At 33.3% G+C, this 22730-nt stretch overlaps 2 protein-coding genes and 1 long non-coding RNA gene across 3 annotated transcripts; 1 reads left to right on the top strand and 2 right to left on the bottom strand.

The window, feature by feature from the left end:
• Positions 1–3332: 3332 nt before the first annotated feature.
• On the bottom strand, positions 3333–5075 carry LOC110686993 (protein FAR1-RELATED SEQUENCE 7-like). Its single transcript, XM_021863627.1, has 2 exons — positions 5043–5075; positions 3333–3704 (listed from the first exon to the last, which is right to left on the bottom strand). Exons 1-2 carry the CDS (start codon positions 5073–5075, stop codon positions 3333–3335), a joined length of 405 nt encoding a protein of 134 aa, XP_021719319.1.
• A 6266-nt stretch (positions 5076–11341) lies between these two features.
• LOC110686994 lies at positions 11342–12706 on the bottom strand. Its single transcript, XM_021863628.1, has one exon. The coding sequence runs from the start codon at positions 12704–12706 to the stop codon at positions 11342–11344; it is 1365 nt and encodes a 454-aa protein (XP_021719320.1).
• Positions 12707–19909: 7203 nt separating this feature from the next.
• On the top strand, positions 19910–22730 carry LOC110686928. The gene is made up of 2 exons (XR_002504367.1): positions 19910–20340; positions 21675–22730. It is a non-coding gene; the product is annotated as an uncharacterized LOC110686928 (long non-coding RNA).

The raw sequence follows: 22730 nt of genomic DNA on the forward strand, positions 1-22730 counted from the left end.
TTTCAATTTACAAGTAGTCGAATTGATTTGTTTAATTTTTGAGGTTGTATTCATAATTTGAGGTACATATTTCATTTTTTTTTATTTTTTTTGTAGAAACAAAAAATTCTTCAACAACTACTGAAAATCAAGATGAAATGTAAGTACAAATGATTATTTTACATTGTTGATGTTATAAATTTATTGTTACATTGTTGATCTACATTTTTGTTATGTTCATAAACTTCAAAATTCCTTTTGCTCGTTCTTTTAATCTTAAAGTTTCATATTATTAAGATTAATAACAAGTATCAAGTCTATTCATTTTTTAATGCGTATTATTCATTTTTAAAACATCCTAAATGTTCATTTTTTTTTTTTAAAAAATAGGTAAATTCATTTTTAAAACATCCGTCCTATGTTCAATTTTTTTTACAAGGATAGTAACAAATATGTTCAATTTTTAAGGCTTGTATGTTCATTTTATTAACGCATATAGATTCATTTTCTGTATTCTTGATGTGCATAATCACTTAACTTTATGTTCATATTTAGTTGGCTTTAAGTTTATTAAATGAAGCATATGGAAATATACATTTCAACTTCTTTGCGAGAGTGGGTTTGTGCCTTAAAAGCTAATGATACAAGTTATTTAAATTTAAAATATTTATTTATAAACGTGTGTTCATTTTTGAAACTTATATGTTCAAATAATTAATTCATTTGTTCATATTTTTGTTTTCAGGCTGATCAAATTTGGAAGCTAAAGGCGAATTTTGTGTTAAAATTAGATTAAGTAACACATACAGAGAATAGCGTAGAATAGACATGGCTACAAGAACCTATACTAATTAACACAATCAGAGAAGGACGTAGAGTAAGGATGGCTACAAGAAGAAATGATCGAGATAGACTTTATATATGTTGTAATTGAAATATTAATTACCTTGCAAAACAAGTGTAACTTAAAAAAAAATATATTTTTGGGATTGATGTAGGACAAGTGTGGTTTATCTTTTTTATAAACAAGTGTGGTTTGTAAACAATTATCTTAATATATTTGGGAGTTTCTTCATATATATCTTACTAGTTGTTCAACTTTCTTGTCTATTATGTTCATGTATTACTTGTTTATTTTTAAAGTTTATGTTTAAATTTAAAAAGTGTAAATAAAAACATAAATCTTAAAAATGTAAATGAATTATAATATTGAACTTCATAATGTAGTATAATGTATACTTTTACATTTTTTTGCTAAATGAAAATTTATAATCAATTTTTTAAAAATGTAAATTAATTGTCTTTTTTTTTAAACAAGTAAATTAATTGTCTTGTTAGACATTATTGTTAACATTTCATTATAACGTGAACAATTATGCGATCCACCAACAATAGGCCATTCATTCCCTCAATTGCGACAACATCAAAATACATTAAAAAAAAATTTACAAAACATTAGTCTAACCAACTTTTGTAATTTCCCCTTCCTTGTACAAAAACCAAACTTAAAGGCAAAATCATTGTACATATCATATGCTTCTTCATCACTTATTTGTTTCTTCACTAATTCAGATTCTTGGCCTTCCACAAATACAATTGATCTGTACTCACTAAAATATAACAAATAACAACAAATAATCAGAATTTTCAATCAAGATCATCACATTATATGTCCATAATAATTGTTTAGAATGTTCATAATATATAATCATCAATATAATAATTAAAAATATAAAGTATCACTCTATATGTCACATGTGTTCAAAATCAATAACAGATTTGTTCGTAATAAATAACAAAACATATACATTTTCATAACAAATAGGTAAATATATATAATGCTCAGGTTTTTAACACTAAATATTCATATAATTCAACTTTCAATGTATTATAATTACACTTTCAACTTAAATGAACATTTCATAAAAATATTAGAACACTCTAAAAATAAACAATTAGTATTAAAAAAAACAAAAAGTTATGAACATTTAGGATATTAAAATGAACATGATTTTCATTTAAGTTCAAATTCATTGTATATAATTATCGGATTTTTCACCATATACCATTGAGTTTAATGTAAATTCACCATATACCACCCAAAATTTTCAAATTCACCATATAACCTTCAGTTTTATGAAAATATCACAACATGCCATTTCCGTTAACTTAGTTAGTTATTAACGTTAATTATGCCACGTGGCAGCTTGTAATAGGTGATTATTAATATTATTTATTTAATTAAATAATTATTCTAAAATTTAAAAAAACCTCAGCCAACCACCACTCCGTAACCCAACCGCCCACAATGCCCCCAACCCCCGGCCACCCTACACCGGCACTTCCTCCCTAAACCCCGCAGCGGCGCACTCTAACCCTGAACCTCCCGTCGTTGGCGTCTTCCTCTTCTCGCAAACCATCATCTTCTCAATATAAAACCTCATCCCTTCCTCGAAAAGCCTCCCTCCCAACCCGTCGGCCGTCTAAGCCCCCTTGCAAAAGCCGACAAACCTAATCCGCCCCTCCCTCTGCCATCTCCATTTTCCTGCTCCCCTGAATCACCACCTCGAAACCCTTAAACCAAAATCTAGGGTTTCAATTATGGGGTTTTAGGGTTTTGGGGTGGTTGTTTTCAAGTAAACTGGGCGGCGACGACGTGAGGGAGGAGAATTAGGTTCGCCGACGCGAGGGAAAGGTGTTTGGGCGTCGGCAGGTGGTTAGGGGAGGGTTTTTCGAGGGAGATAGGGGTTTTTTAGTGTTCGGGAACGGTGGTTCAAGGGAAGGGGGAGAGCGCCAACGAGGGTTCTGGCCGGATTCCACGTCGGTACAGGGGTTCTGGTGGGTTTTCGCGTCGGCGCCGAGATTTTGGTCAAATTACGTGCAGGCAGGGGTCGTCGGGACAAGGTGGTGGCTGGGTCGAGATTTTCACCGGCGGGAGGGGGGATGGTCGACGCCAGCCAGGAAATGGACCAGACGGCCAACCGGAGGTGGGGTCGGGGCTAGGCTGTGGGTGGCAGTGGCTAAGGGTGGCTGGTTTTTTTTTTTTTTTTTTTGTATAATCTTTTGATAATTAATTATATAATTATTTTAAAATTAAGTAATTTAAAAGGGAACAAATTATATGTTGCCACGTGGCCTTATTAGCCTTAATGACTAATGGTGTTAACGTCCGTTAGTCATTAATGGCATGTTGTGACATTTTAGTTAAACTGAATGGTATATGGTGTATTAGAAAGTTTTCTACGGTATATGGTGAATTAAGCTTTAACTCAATGGTATATGGTGAAATTTCCGTATAATTATTAACAAAAAAAATAAAGATATTATAAATTGTTAAAATATATTCATGTTTTTCACTTTTCTTTGAAACTAAGCAAATGTCTCTTATCAATTGGTATCACAGGGTGATTATGCTCCATAAGATGCTGCACAATAGTCCATACACCACGATTATCAATAATGAACTCAACTAGAGCACCACAATTTGTTCGAAAATCCAACCTCTCATACCTCCTAACATCCTTCAAACCAACATTTGAACATACATATTTCCTACTTCGCCAAATGTTAGTGTTATAAATTGTTCGTACATTGCCCCTCCTTATACTAAAACCCATCTTAAAGGCATAATCATTATACAAATCAAATGCTTGCTGCTCTCTTCCAACTTCTTTCAACATTACTTTAGATACTTCGACTTCCTCAAACACAATTGCATTTGTATTCTTTGAAATAATAAAAATAACAAAGTGTTCATAATCTGCACAATAAATGTTCATAAAATGGACAATAAATGTTCACAATGATTATATATAGTGAACGAAATAACACTTTTCATTGTCTGGTGATTGTACATTGCTCACTTCTGGAGAATGAATGTTCATAGTATAGAAATGGAATGTTCATATATTCAAAATGTAAATGATAAACATATACAATGCTAAATGTTTATAAAATGAACTCAAAAACAAATTTAATTAAAAAAAAATCATAAAAACAAAAAATATAACAAATTAAGCATGCTTAAACAAAATAAAGCAAAGGTAACAATGCAAAACCATTGTCTAATATAAAAAAAGTGTTTCCTTGTAGCTAAGACAACACATATGAGGCATAATTTATGCCCCCGTTGTCTATTCATAAGGCAACACATTGTTATTCAAAGGCAACAATTTGAAAGCTTAGGTAAAATGATACATAAGGCAACACTTTAACAAAGACAACAAATGAAAAATGTTGCCATATAAGAAGATAATTCAAAAATGTTGTCACTCCCAAGCATTTAGTAGTTGGTAGGGCTCGAACTTGTGACCTCAGAGTCACACACACACACACACACACACACACATATATATATATATATATATATATATGTTGTCATTTTAATATAAATGTTGCTATAGATGGCAACATAGATATTAATGTTACATTTTTCAAACAATAGTTTTGTTATTGTTATCTTTTCATGCAACAATTATTATATTTGTTGTCTTAGACAAGAAAAAGGTAACACTTTAAGCGACTGTTGTCTTATATAGTCTAGAGCAACACTTTTTTTTTTCTGTTACTTTAGTTCAAGGTAACAAATAAGTATTGTTGCGTTAGATTATTAAGAGTAACATTTATGTAAGTGTTGCAATCTTAAGTGTTGCCTATTCTCATTTTTTTTGTAGTGGCAATTCAAGATTTCATAACTTATTTTCAAGAAATCAATAGCATTGGTAAGTTGAAATAGTCCAACTCATCAAAATCAGCAAAATGTAGATAGAATTTGAACAAATTCATGAAATCCATTGCAAAATTCACTAATTATAAAATCACAAAATAAATCATAAAAATGTAGAACAACATTCATCAAATTATAAAACTAGAAAAGCTAAATGAATCAGAAATTCATCGAATTCATTCAATTCATCAAAATCAATGTCGTCAAAATCTATTAATCAAAATCAATTAATCAATAGTAAATTGAAATTCATAAAATTCATAAAGTTATAAAATCAGAAATAATTACAAATCCAACAAAAATAAAACCTAATTAATTATAAACACACAAAACTAACCTTGATTTCATCAGGAACAACAACCACCTCCATTATTAATTGAAGAAGAGAGCATAGAGAAAATCTTGATTAAAAAAGAAGAAGAGGAGAGAGAAAATATCACATGGAAAAAAGAGAGAGGAGAGAGAAAATTGCAATCAAATGTGTAATTTGAATGAAGAAAGAAATTGAATCATATAAACAAAATAAGGAAAGAGGCGAAAAAATAAGGAAATTTCTATCAGGAAGAAGAAAGGTTAAAGGAGAATGCGTTTCATTGATTGAAGCCTACATTTTGGCTTGTTGCAGCCATCTTGGCTGCATTAGAATGCAGCCAAGAATTTGTATCTATTCACTACTTGGTCCATGCTTGTAATTTGGACTTTCGTAGCCTAGTCACTTAATCGAGCCCTTAATTATCGAACCAAATTTCATTAGCTCGACCTTAGGCTTCAAATATTCGGTCATGTAATATGATTCTACTCTAATGTTTTGTGTTGACTTAAATGAATGAGCTTGGTAATTGTCATAAATTTGCAAATTGCTACAAAATAATACTAATGCTACAAAAACATTAGGAAACAAATACTCCCTCTGTGTTTTTTTTAAGTGTTACAGTTTGACCGGCACGTAGTTTTAAGTAATTTAATCGACTTAAATAAAATAAGAGGTAAGTGGGGTAGTTGGAGTATTAAAAAATTGTAAAAGAAAGATAGTGGAGTTTATTGTTTATTGAAAAGTAATGAGTGTGAGAGGAAAGATATAATAAAAAAAAATAGTAGTGGGTTTGGGTGGGGACCATGAGAGGAGATATATATAATATTTTATTGTAGCTTTTTGCCAAAAAAGGAAGTGTAACACTTATTACAACGGCCGGATTTGGTAAGTGTAACATTTATTAAAAGACGGAGGGAGTATTAATAAATGACTTAGTTTAGCTCAAATAAGAGCATATATGACCTGGAAGGATAGAATTGTAAATAAAATAGACACATCAATTTGATATAGTTGATTTGTTTCCTTTCAATTCCAAGATTTAGTTGATATTTTCCTTTTTTAGTATGTAGTTGATTTCTTTCCCTTTAAGTAGTTGATTTCTTTCCTTTTAAACTTGCATTATTTCATACATTATTGTACATTTCTTTCTTTCAAATTTTATTAGAATTGCCAATAATTATTTTCTTTTTGAGCTTGTCTATATACATTGTTACATGAACATAGCACTCCATAATACATACACTTCAAAAAGTTAAAAAAAAATGGCTTCAATGAACCTTATTTTCTTACACATCTTTATTACTTCAATGTTGTTCACTAGAATTAACACACTCTCCTTACCAATGATTCCTTTAGATTCACCCCGTTTACAAATTGTACCTCAAAATCTAAACACCAAAGACCGTTACCAATTCCTCAAGAACATATCCATGGCACGAGTGTCATCATAATATACAAGGAAAAATTCGAGTTTAAGTACAAACATAATAGATACGACATCATATCGTATTTTAAGCAATTATTATGTAACAGAGATCTTCTTCGGAACAGGCCAACTATTCTCCCCTTACGTTATACTCGACGCTGGGGATGATAGGACGTGGATCCAATGTGCCAGATGCAACCCATGTTTCGAGGTAAAGGGTGGAAACATTCAACCCTCTACCTCGACTTCTTATAAACTTTTAAATTATGATGATCCGCGATGCAACCCTAGACTTCTTTATCATTGGGCATGTGGCTTTAAAAGAGGGTACGGAGGAGATCCATCTATGATTTCATCCACAACCGGTCTTATGGGAACGGATACATTTCTTTTCATAAACTCGGATACCCATAAACCACAACCATTTCAAGAATCTAGCATTTGGGTGTGGTCTAGAAAACAGAAATTTCAGCTTCGGGTTAAACAATGGTCCTAACAACCCTATAGCTGGGGTCTTCGGACTTGCACCCGGTCCACAATCATTTCTTACCCAATTAGACGGTGTAACCCAAGGTCGATTTTCTTATTGCTTAACGTCTTGGGCTGAGACAAATCCTGGCATTTCTACTGTCCATTTTGGCCCTAGTGCTCAAATAGAAGGGCCTGATGTGCTAAGATTAAACACAATACCATCATCAAACTATCAATTATTCTTACGAGGTATAGTGTGGATGGTAAAAGTGTTCCGTATAATCGATCTTTTTGTGCACCAGACTTTAATAAAGAGCTCAGAGGCTTTATCATTGATTCTGGTGCACCATATATGCTACTTCCTCGATCCATATATCAGCCATTTAAGTCACTCATAATGCTATTTTTTGCAAGGTTTGGGTTGGAAGCATTGCAACCATACCAGGGTCCAATTTTTGATCTTTGTTACAGATATGGACCTAAAAGACCTGAAGTTTTTCCAAAAATTATATTTCAATTTACAGGTAGTCGGGGATTGACCACTAATTGGATTATGGAAAATGAAAATATGTTTTTGACATCTAATAGTGATGGCGGGTTTTGCATGGTGGTAGAGGAGCTCGCCTTGCATTTTAGGAGCATATCAACAAGCAAACTTCAGAATCTCACATGACTCCAAGAAATGGAAGATGGATTTTAAACCCGAGAGATGTCAAGAGAATCTTGCAATGTATGATCGTTCAGACATGATAAATTATGCTAAACAAGGATTAGGTGTACCCTCATTATAATCATAGTAAAGAGTTTGAAACCCGCTTTATTCGTTGTAGTACTCTTGTGACGTTATGAGAACTTAAAACTCTTATAATTGAAGCTTTAGTCAAGATTAGTTTTATACTCTATCACGACCTTTCACATGAGAGCCCCTTGAATTTGAAATGTGGATGTAATATAAGTCTCGTCTCTGGTTTTAAATGTTCCACTTAAAGAGACGAAGACGGGTGGATAAGATATAAATATGTACCTAATTTCTTTATCTCACTTGCTCTAGATGCCATGCTAAAGGTTCAAGCCTAAAACTGATTTTTTTACTCTATAAATTTTTAAAAAATTTATTGCTACATATGTTCTAAAAAAATCTATTGCTACATACTTTCTCTAATCATCGTAATGCTTAGATTTCCAAGTTGCTTTCAATAATTATATATATATAAATATTTACTACTGCTGCTGCTCCTGCTGCTGCTGCTGCTCCTGCTGCTGCTGCTGCTGCTGCTGCCCTGCTCCTGCTGCTCCTGCTGCTCCTGCTGCTGCCCCTGCTCCTGCTGCTGCTGCTGCTACTACTGCTGCTGCTGCTACTACTACTACTACTACTACTACTACTGCTACTGCTACTACTACTACTACTGCTACTGCTACTGCTACTGCTACTGCTACTGCTACTGCTACTGCTACTGCTATTGCTACTGCTATTGCTAATGCTACTGCTACTGCTACTGCTACTGCTACTGCTACTGCTACTGCTACTGCTACTGCTACTGCTACTGCTACTGCTACTGCTAATGCTACTGCTGCTGCTGCTGCTGCTGCTGCTACTGCTGCTGCTACTACTGCTGCTGCTACTTCTGCTACTGCTGCTACTACTGCTACTGCTGCTACTACTGCTACTGCTACTGCTGCTACTGCTACTTCTGCTGCTGCTACTACTGCTACTGCTGCTGCTGCTGCTACTGCTGCTGCTACTGCTGCTGCTGCTGCTGCTACTGCTGCTGCTGCTGCTGCTACTACTACTACTACTACTACTAATACTACTACTACTACTACTACTGCTACTACTACTGCTACTACTACTGCTACTACTACTGCTACTGCTACTGCTACTGCTACTGCTGCTGCTGCTACTGCTACTGCTGCTGCTACTGCTACTGCTACTGCTACTGCTACTACTGCTGCTGCTACTGCTGCTACTGCTACTACTGCTGCTGCTGCTACTGCTGCTGCTACTGCTACTACTGCTGCTGCTGTTGCTACTGCTGCTACTGCTGCTGCTGCTGCTGCTACTACTACTACTACTACTACTACTACTGCTACTACTACTGCTACTGCTACTGCTACTACTACTACTACTACTACTACTGCTACTGCTACTGCTACTGCTACTGCTACTGCTATTGCTACTGCTACTGCTACTGCTACTGCTAATGCTACTGCTACTACTGCTGCTACTGCTGCTGCTGCTACTGCTGCTGCTATTACTGCTGCTGCTACTTCTGCTACTACTGCTGCTACTGCTGCTGCTGCTGCTACTGCTGCTGCTATTACTGCTGCTGCTACTTCTGCTACTGCTGCTACTACTGCTACTGCTACTGCTGCTACTGCTGCTTCTGCTGCTGCTACTACTGCTGCTGCTACTACTGCTACTGCTGCTGCTACTGCTGCTGCTGCTGCTGCTACTGCTGCTGCTACTCCTACTGCTACTACTACTACTACTACTACTACTACTACTACTACTACTACTACTGCTACTACTACTGCTACTACTACTGCTACTGCTACTGCTACTGCTACTGCTACTGCTACTGCTACTGCTACTGCTACTGCTGCTGCTGCTGCTACTGCTACTGCTACAGCTACTGCTACTGCTACAGCTACTGCTACTGCTGCTGCTGCTACTACTGCTGCTGCTACTGCTGCTACTGCTACTACTGCTGCTGCTGCTACTGCTGCTGCTACTGCTACTACTGCTGCTACTGCTGCTGCTGCTGCTGCTACTGCTGCTGCTGCTACTACTACTACTACTGCTACTACTACTGCTACTGCTACTGCTACTACTACTGCTACTGCTACTGCTACTGCTGCTGCTGCTGCTGCTGCTACTGCTGCTACTGCTACTACTGCTGCTGCTGCTACTGCTACTACTGCTACTGCTACTACTGCTACTGCTGCTACTGCTACTACTGCTACTGCTACTGCTACTGCTACTACTACTGCTACTATTACCGCATTATTATTATAATCATTAAATTTTTAAAGTTATATATTAATTATTATTATTATTATATTAATTATAATTATAATTATTATTAAATATTATTTTATTATTATTATTAATAATTAATAATTAGTATTATCTTTAAATATTAGTTATTATCTTAATATTAATTGTTATTATAAAAATCAATTATTGTTATTATAATTAATATTATTAGTTATAAGTATTATTATTACTATTAGTATAATAACAATTATTATTATTATTATTAAATATTAATTATTATTATTTATATTATTATTATTAATTATTAATAATTTATTATTATTATTAAATATTAATTATTATTATTATTATTATTATTATTATTATTATTATTATTATTATTTTTATTAAATATCAATAATTAATTATTTTATTATTATTATTATTAAGTATTAATTATTATTATTAAATATTAATTATTTATTATTATTCTTATTAAATATTAATAATTATTATTTAATTTTAAATATTAATTATTTATTATTGTTATTATTAAATATTAATTATTATTATAATAATTCAATATTAAGTGTTAATTTTAAGTAGAGTAGAGCAGAGCAGATTGAAGTAGAGCAGAGCAGATTTCAGCAAAGTAGAGTAAAACAGATTTCAGCAGAGCATAGCAGAGCAGAGCAGAGCAAAGCAGCTCTAAAGAACGGGGCCTAAAAATTGTGTTGTGTCTCTCTTTAACAAGAAACATCGATCTCATATCGTTAAATTAAAGGATGATGCTGATGTTTGGGTTGATTCTCCTCCAGAAATTACTCAACTGTTTTTTGATGAATTTTCCAAACGCTTTAAATTAAACTATAATTTCACAAGAGTCATGTGTATACTATGGGTTCACCATGTTATCTCTCTCTCAAATAATGATGAATTATTTAGCCTTTTTTCTGATGATGAGCTTAAAGATGTTGTCTTTAATTTGTGCCCTTAGAGCATTCACACTAGTGTGCAAAAAAAAAAATCTCATCCTCTCTCTAGCCACTTTCTCTCTCTACAAACCCATGAGTATTTTTGGTGAACAAATTCTATCCCACTAGTGAGCAAAAAAAAAATGCTCATCATTCTCTCTCCTACTTTTTCACATACCCCACCAACATTTCTTTAATTTCTCTTACACATCACCATACTATTATTTAATATATTTTGTTTAATAAAGTTTTAGTGCTACTAATTACAACTGTACTATTATTTAACATAATACAATTATTAAATATTAATTAATAATATTGAAAATTAACGATTACATTTAATAGATTAATACGATTACATTTAATACATACTACAAGATAATTAACGATTAGTACAAACCAAGACTATATTCAATCTTTAACGTACGATTACATTAGACTAGATTAAATTGTTATCATACGATAATTGAATTTTTTAATCATTAGTAGAACCATATTTTTGCCAAATGTGTTCCACTAAATATGCTTTTAATTGAACATGATTGCCTCTATCGCGTAGAGACATTCTTCTCTGGACATACGTTTTGAAATCAACGTTAAGAGGTTGGCCAACATTGAATTCAAAAGGCTCGTTGTTGTTAACTGTAGCACTTGTATTTGGTCTTGTAATTTGCGGACGATCTTGTTCATAGTACCTTCTTAAAACTTCGGCCCGAGTGTAGTTGTGTCGTTCATCTTCGACAATCATGTTGTGCATAATGATACAAGCTTTCATTATGTCACACAAAATGTTTTCATTATACGCAAGGGAAGGTTGTCGTAGAATGGAAAACCTAGCCTGTAAAACCCCAAAAGCTCGTTCAACGTCCTTCCGAGCCGCAGCTTGTTTATCAGCAAAAAAATTATCCTTTTGAAGTTGAGGAAGTGTTATACCTTGAATAAAAGTAGCCCATTTTGGGTAAATGCCTTCTGCTAAGTAATACCCCAAGTTGTATTCATGGTTGTTCACGGAAAACTGAATTGGAGGTGCCCGACCATGAAGAACATCGTCAAATACCGGAGAACGGTAAAGGACATTAAGATCATTACAAAATCCAGGGATTCCAAAAAACGCATGCCAAATCCATAAATCTTGATATGCAATGGCCTCCAGAATGAGGGTTGCATTTTTATCCCGGCCTGCGTATTGCGCTTTCCAAGACATTGGACAATTCTTCCACTCCCAATGCATGCAGTCAATGCTACCAATCATACCGGGAAAACCTCGCATTTCATTTTGATGCAAGATTCTCCTTAAATCTTCGTTCGTGGGACTTCTGAGGTATTCTGCTTCAAAATGTGTAATAACCCCTTGACAAAAATGTTGCAATGCCTTCCTGGATGTTGTTTCGCCAATGCGCAGATACTCATCCATGGCATCCGGAGAGGTACCGTAGGCCAACATTCTAATCGCAGCGGTGCATTTCTGCAACGGTGATAACCCAAGCCTTCCAGCTGCATTCCTACGCTGCTGGAATAATTGATCCCCCTCGACCACCTTGTTCATAATCCTTAACAAAGGTCGTTGCATTCGAAATCTACGCCAAAATTGTTTATCGCTATAAACTGGATTACTTGCAAAGTAATCATTAAATAAATGTACATGCCCCTTTTCCCTATCTCTTCTATCTGTATCCCCTCTATGCTCCAGAACATATTCAACTTTGGTTATGGGTTCGGCTTGTGTTTGGTTATACAACAAAGTTGGTAGATGGGTTGTGACAAATTCATCAACTAAATGATCAAATTCTACGTACTGATCAGAATCAGATGAGCTGGAGGTTGAGCTAACGGAAAACATTGTGTTTGCTTGATACGTTTGATAGTTTTGAGTAGTTGGATTAAATTGTGTTTGGGTATATGGTTTCAGTGGTTTTTATAAGCATGAACTCTCAATGAATGACAAAAACATGAATGACAATTCATTGAGTCATGAATGACAATTCAATGAGTGATTAAAGATACTTTTGACAGAAAAGAATCTTCACTATTCAAAATACAACATGACAATATACATAACCGACACATGACAATTCATAATACAACAAGATAATTGACATGAACTCTCAAAATGACTACTCAAAATGAAGTAAGACAAGAGACATGTATTAGACATGACCATAGCTGATTATGACTAGTCTTTGCTTACAACAATTCAGCTTCATTACATAAATTAGAAAATTTTCACCTCGAAATAAAAGTAATTAAAAATAAACTTCGACACCACTTTAATAAAACCTAATTTTTAGTTAACACGTAAATTTAGAATTACATCACAATACTTAAAGACAAACATTCATTTTCTACCGTAGACTAGTTGAAGTAACTCTTCCTTGTGGGCCTCTTCAGTAGGAGTGAGTGGTGTTGTCCTTTGTAAAAGAGATCACTACTAGAAATAGGCCTATTTTTGACGGATTGGTTCCGACGGACACCTAATTCCGTCGGAAACATAGGAAATTCCGACGGACTTTTATTCCGTCGGACATTTACGACAGATTTTGAAGATCCGTCAGAAATCCGTCGGAGATTTCCGAAGGAATTAAATATGTCGGAATATATAAGCTTTACGACGGAAAATTCCGTTGGAAATGTAATTTTCCGACGGAATTAAAATCCGTCGGAAATTTTCGACGGAATATTCCGTCGGAATATATTTTAAAAAAATCTACAAACCCTAAAATCAGCCCTCCTTTTATTTCACCCCTCAGCCGTTTTTTTTCACTTCCCCCTTTTCATTCTCTCTCCTTTCTTTTGTTGTTTCTCTCTCATCTATGGCTTCCTTTCCTTCTCCTCCTTCTTTCTCCGTCATCTCACCCACGATCCTACGTTCTCTCCTTCGTACTTCTCTCTGTCGTCGTCTCACGCCGCTACAACCTCTATAAATCCCCTTGCCGCGCCAATTGTCTTACGTTTTTGATTTTATACGATTTTTAAGGTTAAATCCGACAGTCAAAACTCTAGATCTAGAGTTTTTATTGTCGAATTAAGCCTCATTAACCTAAATTTGGTGAAATTCGAAGCTAATTTCATAATTAAAGGTATGCTTTAATGTTTTTAATGTTCTTTCTTTTGTTTAAAGTTTTTTTTTTAAATTTGGTGGTTCTGGTGGCTCATTGGTGGTTTTAGGGTCAGTTTAAGGGTGGGTCGAGGGAGGTGGTGGTAGGTGCTGCCAGGGCTAAGGGTTAGGGTTAGGGTTTGGGTGGTGAGCGAAGGTTGGTTTAGTTAGGTTTCGTTCTGGTCTAGGTTAGGGGTTTGGGTGTTTTAGGTTGGGTTTGAGTTTGGGGGGTTTGGGTCTGAATTTAGGGGGTTTGGGTCTGGGTTAGGTCGGGTCTGGGTTAGGGGTTTGGGTCTGGGTTAGGGGTTTGGGTCTAGGTTAGGTTTGGTTTTGTGGTGTGGGTTAATTTAGTGGGTGGCGGTGGTGGTGGTCTGTAGTGGCGGTGTTGGTCTGATGTGGTTGGTGGTGGCAGTGGGTTAGGGTTTGAGAAGGTTGGTTTGGTTGGGGTTGACAGGGCCTTTTTGGGTGGTTGGAGGTGGTGATACGCTGTGCCGGTGGTGGCACGACGTATTTTTTTAATTTCCCGAAAATAGTTTCCGACGGAATTTCCGTCGGAAATTTCCGACTGAATTGGAAATTCCGTCGGAAATTTTCGACGGAATTCGCAGGTACCAGAAATTGTCTTGCGACGAAAAATTCCGTCGGAAATTCCGTCGAAATAGCGTTTCCGACGAAATTTTCGTTGGAAAAGGTGGTTTTTCCTACCAAGGCATTTCCGACAACCTTTTCTGACGGAATTCCGTCGGAAACACCTTTTCCGACGGATTTCAAGGTGTTTTCGACGGAATTTTTCCGTCGGAAATGGGCCTTTTTCTAGTAGTGGATTGCAGCATATTAAAATTCATCTTCTTCTCTGCTAAATCAACTTGTCTTTGCTTCCTCTTTTCCTTTTATCTATCAAGTTCCAACCGTTCTTGTCTTAACATTGCCTCTCGTTCTCTAACCTCGGTGCACGCCTTTATCTGTTCACTAATGCTTAAAATTGCACTATCGGAAGCAACTGCTTTGCCCTTACGCTTAGCCTTTGTTTTTTTGACACCGTTAGGTCGTGGTAGACCTCCTGACATAAATCCGTCACTCGCATCCCTAGACCTCTTTCCACTTCCACTACTATCTTCCTCATCACCAGCACCATAACCCTTTCTTTCCTCCTTTGATAGAACCCATCTTAATGTTGTGGATTAGAGGAGAGATAAAACAACTTGGAAGCATTTTTAATTCGATCAGCTTCGTTGTAACCACTTCCACTTTTAGGAAGTTTGCCAGCCTCCTCATAGCAACTAGTCCACTCTAGCAAATCAGCTGCATTCTTCTCCAATGTGTCTCCAAACTCTTCATAGGTCTTGGTGGGAGTATATGCGGCTTCTCCGCTTGAACTTTACAGTAAGCTGCATGAACTTTTCGCCAAAGATCGGATTCCTTTTGGTTCGTACCACGAAGCGCATCATCACTTATTTTTAGGTATAACCCAATTAGAGCTTCATCCTCAGCAACCGACCAAATGCGACTCGCTTTAGCGAGTGGTTGATTGATCGGATTCCTTGGAGGTGGTGGAGGGTATTGTGGTGTCTCCAGAACAACTTCTTCTTAGCTCACATTGTACTCAGAGTTGCTCCCTTCAGTAACGGGAGGAGTTTGTTGCTCAGTATAAGTGTTTTCATTAAGAATTTGTGGAGGTTTTTGTTGATGAACAGAATTTTGCGAAGACGGGTTTCCTAATCTTTGTAGGATTAACTGAAAATTGGGACTATTGATGAAATCATCACCTAAATCAGAAAATTGTTGAGCAAGTTGATAGTAATTAGGATTGTTGGGATCCATTAGATTGTATAAACATTTTTTTTGAGGCAATTAGATTGTATGATAAAATATATTTTTTTTGACAAGGATTGTATAATAAAATAACAACAATAATAAATAATTAAAAAACACCGATATTATAATTACAATATCGTTAATAACGTTTTAAAAAATATTAGAGTACTTAAAAAAGTAATTAACAATAAATAAATAAAAACCTTTTTGAACTTTATATTAAAAAATATAAAAATAATCTTACTAGAATTGGGAGTAAAAATAATATATAGTGTTTTTGTGATTTTTGAAAGTGTACCAAAATATGTCAAAATGGATCTCTATTTATAGAGAAAAAAAAAATTATAGCCGTTTATGAATTTTTTTTTAATTTAAAAATTGGCCAAAATAGCCGTTTTAAGTTAAGTACCGTTTTAAAACGGTCATATTTTCTCATTTGGTAAGGAGGCTGACAGGGACACGTGTCAGCTCCTTGATGGCTCGACTGACACGCCCTGTCAGCAAGTGGGATTTAGTTTGTTTTTGCTTCCCAGACTTCACAAAGATGCGTTTTGGGGTATGGTCCCTTTTGTGGGCTTCCCAAAACGAGGCGTATTGCGGGTGTTTGAAGCAAAAAAATATCGCCAGTTTGGAGAGTTGTTGGGCCCCACGTATTTACTGTTCATCCTCAAATTTGCTCATAGGATGAGCAAAATCAATTATGCTCATGAGCATTTTTTCATTTGCTCATTGATAGGGAAGCTATTATTACAATTTTGCTCACCATTTTTGCTCATGAGCAAAATTCTCCTCACTGATGGGAATGCTCTTATAAAGCTTTTAGGCCCAAAATTTTCCAACATTATTAGCCTATCATAGGAATCAATGTTTGCAAAACAGGGCGGGGGTTCTTCTATAACGATATTATACTACGACAACTTAATCACACGCTCATTTCTCTTATTCCAAAAATTGATAATACAACTAAGGCTAGCCGTTTTGGCCTATTAGTTTATGTGCTACGTTATACAAAGGCATTTCAAATATTCTTGTTAATCGTTTAAAGCCTCTTTGTAAAGCAGATCATAGGTCCTTACCAAAATGTTTTTGCTTGATACGGCTATTCAAGATAACATCATGTTAGCTCAGGAGATACTAAATATTTTTAACTAGTCAAAATAAAAATAAAATTAAATAAATTAAATAAATAAAAAAACTGGTTGGTTGCATTGGTGTGGGGAATTTGAACTCCGGCTTACATGTGGGTCATGTTTTTAGGTGTGCTGGCGATTCTAGGAAAGAATCTAGATAAAAAGAGTCGCCTATAATTTTTAGGATCTTGTAAACCGTTCATGATTGTGAAGGTTACATTCCTTTTGCAACCACAGAGATTGCTAACTCGATCCATAGTGGTTCAAAAACATGACTGGATGTTCGGGGATGATGATACAAATTCAACTTTTAAAGAGATCAAAACCCGCCCAAAAATAGGCCTCTACTTAATTTTTATTGATATTCATGCGTGCATTTCGATCAACATACATACATCAAATTAATCCTAAATATGTTTAATCTTTGTTGGTTGATTATTAATGCATAATTAAATCTAATACTTGTGATCACTTGAATTAAAATCATGTTAAACCTAAATCCAATTATTAATTATCTTATTAGGCGTGATTTCAATTACAAATTCCCTTTAAACCTGCAAGAAAAGGTGTGATAAAGCAATATCAATAAATCATTGATAATCAAGCAACATATAATTAACATCATAATAATCATCACAAAAATATCATTAGTATTAAGATCATAGACATGATACTAAACAGATTAATAACAATCCTAGCATGTTACTAATAACAAAATACGATCTTAAACATGAAGCTAGTAATCAAAGAAATAAAAATAATTAGAGTAAATAAAACAAAGAATTAAATACTTACTTCGAATGTACAAATTTTGAATACTACATCATGAATAAATTGTTAGTAACTTCAATAAAAATAATAATTCACAAGAGTTAAATTAAAGAGTTAGAGAAATTAATATCACCCTCTGGATCATACCTTCACGCCTTGGTAAAAAAGGTAGAACCTTCGGATCTTGTTTAGGACTTTGAATTACTTATTAGAAATAAAGCCAAGAACAATATAAATTGTATGTCGAAACTTTAAGTGTAAGATCAATTTTCAAAAACGCGTTGCGAAAGACATTAGTTTTGCGGTTTTTATTTTTATCATAACTTTTGATCCAGAAGTCGGAATAATATATATAATATGTAGTACATCGTTTGAAAGCTCTAAAAGTCTACCTTTCAACCCAATTAGAATAAGATTGATATATTTTGCAGAATTTGAGATATGATTGAAATATTGGAACGGTGTCAGTTTTGGATAGAGTTTGGTATATTAATTATATCTTTTTCGTTTCAAATCGAAATTGGGCTTATAATCTATCATAGGATAGATAATTTCAAGGGCTATCCAACCATTCAAAAATTGGATGTAAATTATGTGATACAAAATTCAGTTTTGACCGGTTTTGGGACTAGAGTTTTGAAAAGGGAAAATGGGCTAAGTTTGGGCTAACTAAATAAATAAAACGACGTTTTAAAATAATTTTGGGCTAGAAAAAAAGGCTATTCAAGTAATTCTTAAATTCATTATGTGAACCGTACCAAATTAGGCAATGAGAGGTTGTTTCTTCATCGGGCTTTGGCGGGGGAGATATTTTTAAGTGTCTACAATTGGCCCTAAAATTAGATATGAAAAAGGCTTATGACAGATTTGAATGGGATTTCCTCTGGGCAACTCTAACAGCTTTTGGTTTTAATGATACTTTTGTATGTTGGATAAAGGCATGTGTTACCTCTATCTCTATTCTTTGATGATCAATAACAATACTTCTACTATGATTATCACTTCTAGAGGTTTACGTAAAGGGATTCCTTCATCACCAGATTTGAATTGAGATCATGTGAGAACCAAGGTGAATAATAAGAACTAGGAACTAATCTCAGCTATTGATCACACTCCATCTAATGGCTCACATTGCACCCGCTCTCATTAATGTCATTCTCATAATTTCGCTCTTTTCAAACTTTTATCCAGTTTTTTTTTAAATTTTTGAGGCAATTTTATTTAATTTAGACTGATTTCATTTACTTTTACTAAATTTTCATTTACTTTTGAGAAATGAAACTGGAAACTACTTTATAAAGTTAAAATATTACAAAAATGTCATTAATGATACGGAAAGCATGTGAGTCGTGCGATTAAAATGATCTAAGGGCCTATATATATAATATATAATATAGGCCCTTAGATCATTTTAATATATTATATAATATATTATATATATATATATATTATATATATATATATATATAATATAGGCCCTTAGATCAATTTAATATATTATATAATATATATATAATATATTAAATATATTATATAATATATTAAAATGATCTAAGGGCCTATATTATATATATATATAGGGGAGGGATCCGGTGAGAATAGGTCCATATGTGAGAATTCATACTTATATGAGAACTGATTTAAAATTTAGAGCATGTGGGTAAAAATTTAGAACATACGAGTTAAAATTTAGAACATGTGACTCAAATTAAAATTTTGAACATATGAGTAATAATTTAGAACATTTGTGTGAGTAATATGTTAGAACATCTGATTTAAGAATTAGAACAAGTGTTTAAAAATTTATAAAATTTGCTTTATGAAATTTTAAACATATGAGTAACATTTAGAACACTTGATTTAAGATTATGAACATGTGAATAAAAATTTAGAACAAACTGATATTGAATATAGAAAGTGTGACTAAAGAATTTAGAACATACGAGTAAAAAAAATAGAACATACGCTTTAAAATCTGGAACATATAATTAAAAAATCTTAGAAAATCTGGAACATATAATTAAATATCTTAGAACACACGTTTTAAAATTTAGAACATAAAAGTTAAAAGTTTGGAACAAGTTATTTAAAATTTATGACATCAAGTTTAACTAATTTATGGTTTAGAACATGTGAGCAATAAATTAGAACATTTGATTTAATTTAGAACACCTAAAAAAAAAGTTTAAAACATCAGATTTAAAATTTAGAACATAAGAGTAAAAATTTAGAACATAAAGAGTGTTCTCACATAAGAAAAATTCTCATATAAGAAAAATTCTCACGAGAGCATTCTCCTATATATATATATATATATAGAAATGAGATCAAGAGAACCAAGGTGAATATTAGAAACTAGAAACTTTCTTCAAAAAAAAAAAAGAACTAGAAACTCATCTGGATCGGACCGTTGATCGCACTCAATCTAACGATTCATATTCCACCCGCCTCATTAAGAGCAAAATGGTAAATTCACGCTTTGAATGACTAGATTCAATTAATCTGATTTTCATTTTCATTTTCTCTCTCTTCGTTTCATTTTCTCTCTCTTCCTATGAATTCTCTCTAATTCTCTCTCTTCCTTAGAATTTTTCTGCGCTCTTGCTGTCGTTGGATTTGCTTTTTTTTCTACGCCTTTTTTCATTGCAAATTGATACCAGACAAGTAAGTTATTTGATTGTGATGTTCGTGTGTTTGATTCAATTACTGTATAATTGTTTGGTTTTTTATGATTTCGAGTCTTAAATTAGGGTTTTCGTTATTTTCAGTTTGTGCAATTGCTATTTTGGTTATTTTTGCTGAGTTTTTGTTGCTATTCTTGTTGATTTTTCTTGCGTTTTTTTTAGTTCGAGGTAGAGAATTTAATTTGAATTTTATTATCGATTTTCTGTAACTAAGTTTTCGGTTGAAATCATATCAATCTGATTTTTTTTTTTTTTTTTTTTTTTTTTGGGGTTTTTTTCAATTTAGTTTTAATATTATTGAGTAAATCATGTGAGAATTTAGAGAAGTTTGAATTTGGATTTGTTGTTTGGACTGCCATGATAATTTTTTGATTTTGATTTGGTGAATTTTTTTTTTGAGTGAATTTCGAAAATACTTGATTTTGTGTTAATGTATGTTCATATTAATAATTCTGTAAGTGAATTATTGTGAGATTATTCGCACTTGAATCCATTTAAATTGTTGTATAGTTTGCTGAATTTTTGTTGTTTTTGACTTAATTTGATTTTTGAATCAAGGTTTTACTATTTTGATTGGGGAAATTAAGGTTTTCACAATTTTAGAACAATTTCAGAGCTATATGTTTCAATTGGTTATTTTAGCTTATAACTAAATCCAAACCTAGTCATGATATTTTTGGTTATTTAATTTACTTTGGGGTTTATATTATTTACTTTTAAGTTGATTGTAGTTATCGAGTTGAGTATTTGATTGTATGTAAATAGAAAACTATTTAGAGTAAATGTCCATCAAGAGCTACTGACAGAGTACGGACCATGATCATCATACTATCTAAGCAAATAAGGTTTGGGGGAGTTTTACATGATTCCAGACTTGTCTTTTACTTTATAGATTGGTTTATTTACTTTAAATAGTTTTCTATTTACTTTTAAGTAATATTAATTTACTATAAATGTTTAATATACTAGCTCAATTCTTTTTGTTGTCTTACTTTGCATGATATTGCCCCTGATATAATACCATTGTGCTTTAGATGTCATTAAGGTCAGGTACCACAAATAGAAATTGGGATGTTTTTCTTTCTTTTTTTGTTTTTTTTTTCTATTTAATTTTTGTAAGAAATATAAACTAATGTGCTGAATTGCTAGCAATTTCCTAGAGTTGAATCGTGGAGGTTGTGGCAGTGTCATCTTAAATCTTAATCAATATTGCTGGTATGCACTATATGCCTATTTAATAAGGGTTTTTATTTTGTTTGTGTGGTTCGTAATTTTTTTCCATGGGGAGTTCCTAAGGTCTTGTCTTGTACACAGTGATGATTATACGGGATTGATTGGGTGCCGTGGAGAGGGAGATAATATGGACTATTGTACGAGGCATAGCAGTAAGTTGGGAGGCTAGTTGGGAGGCTGATAATACAGATGCAGCAGCAGCTAGTAGCATGGTTCAGGCTCCTTGTTGCTCGTAGATTGGGTATGCAAGAAATATGGTTAGGAGAAGATGTATTTCTTTGATTAAGTTTTTTCTTATTTACTTTTGAGTATTTTTTATTTACTTTTGTGATTATTCTCTATAAAATGGATCCTAGTGCTAACTAACTATTCTTACTCTATAATAGTCTACTAGCTCAATGGGTAGAGCATTGTGCAAGTGCACAAAAGATGTGGGTTCGAATCCCACGTAGGTTTTATGTGTGAAATCTGAAGATTAGCATTTGTAATGTTTTATTAGATTTGTTCTTTTTATGTTTATTTTTGATATAATTTTATTTACTTTTAATTTGAAAACCTTTACATCATATCGAACTCAATATATTTGTTTCTTATGACTTAACTCATCTTATAAACATATGAAAGTCAATAACTCGTAGTGTTTGTGCTATAACAAAGTATCCTTAGTCATTTATCATTTCAAGATAATTTATTTATTCATATACTTTAATGATGATTTGATTAACTTCAATGATACTTTGATTTACTTTCTAGCATTATTTATTTACTATAGAGTAATTATGATTTACTTTTGACATATATTAATTTTTTTTTTTAGTTTTTCTACTTTTAAGATATTTTTATTTACTTTTGAAATATTTTGAATAACTTTAGAGTGTTTTGTAATTATTTTTTAAGATAACCTATGTCGGAATCAAACCTACACTTCTATGCATCTACATAGTGCTCTACCACTTGAGCTAATAGGTTTACATAAGTTTACTTTTAAAGTCTTTTTTATTCACTTACAGAGTCGTTTTTATTTACTTTTTTCATACCAAAAGCCACTTGAACTAATATGATGTGTTTGGATACAGACATACAATAAAGTGTATGGAACCTTAACTAGTCCTTATCGATTTTTATGTTTCTTTTCAA

Source organism: Chenopodium quinoa, unplaced genomic scaffold (genome assembly GCF_001683475.1).
Source record: "Chenopodium quinoa cultivar QQ74 unplaced genomic scaffold, ASM168347v1, whole genome shotgun sequence".
In the NCBI taxonomy this organism is placed as follows: domain Eukaryota; kingdom Viridiplantae; phylum Streptophyta; class Magnoliopsida; order Caryophyllales; family Amaranthaceae; genus Chenopodium; species Chenopodium quinoa.

Coding starts and splice junctions, on each gene's coding strand:
- LOC110686994 (XM_021863628.1), bottom strand. CDS start 12,706: ATGTTTTCCGTTAGCTCAACCTCCAGCTCATCTGATTCTGATCAGTAC.
- LOC110686993 (XM_021863627.1), bottom strand. CDS start 5,075: ATGGAGGTGGTTGTTGTTCCTGATGAAATCAAG. Junction 3,705..5,042: donor TTGTTCCTGATGAAATCAAG/GTTAGTTTTGTG, acceptor ATTATTTCAAAG/AATACAAATGCAATTGTGTT.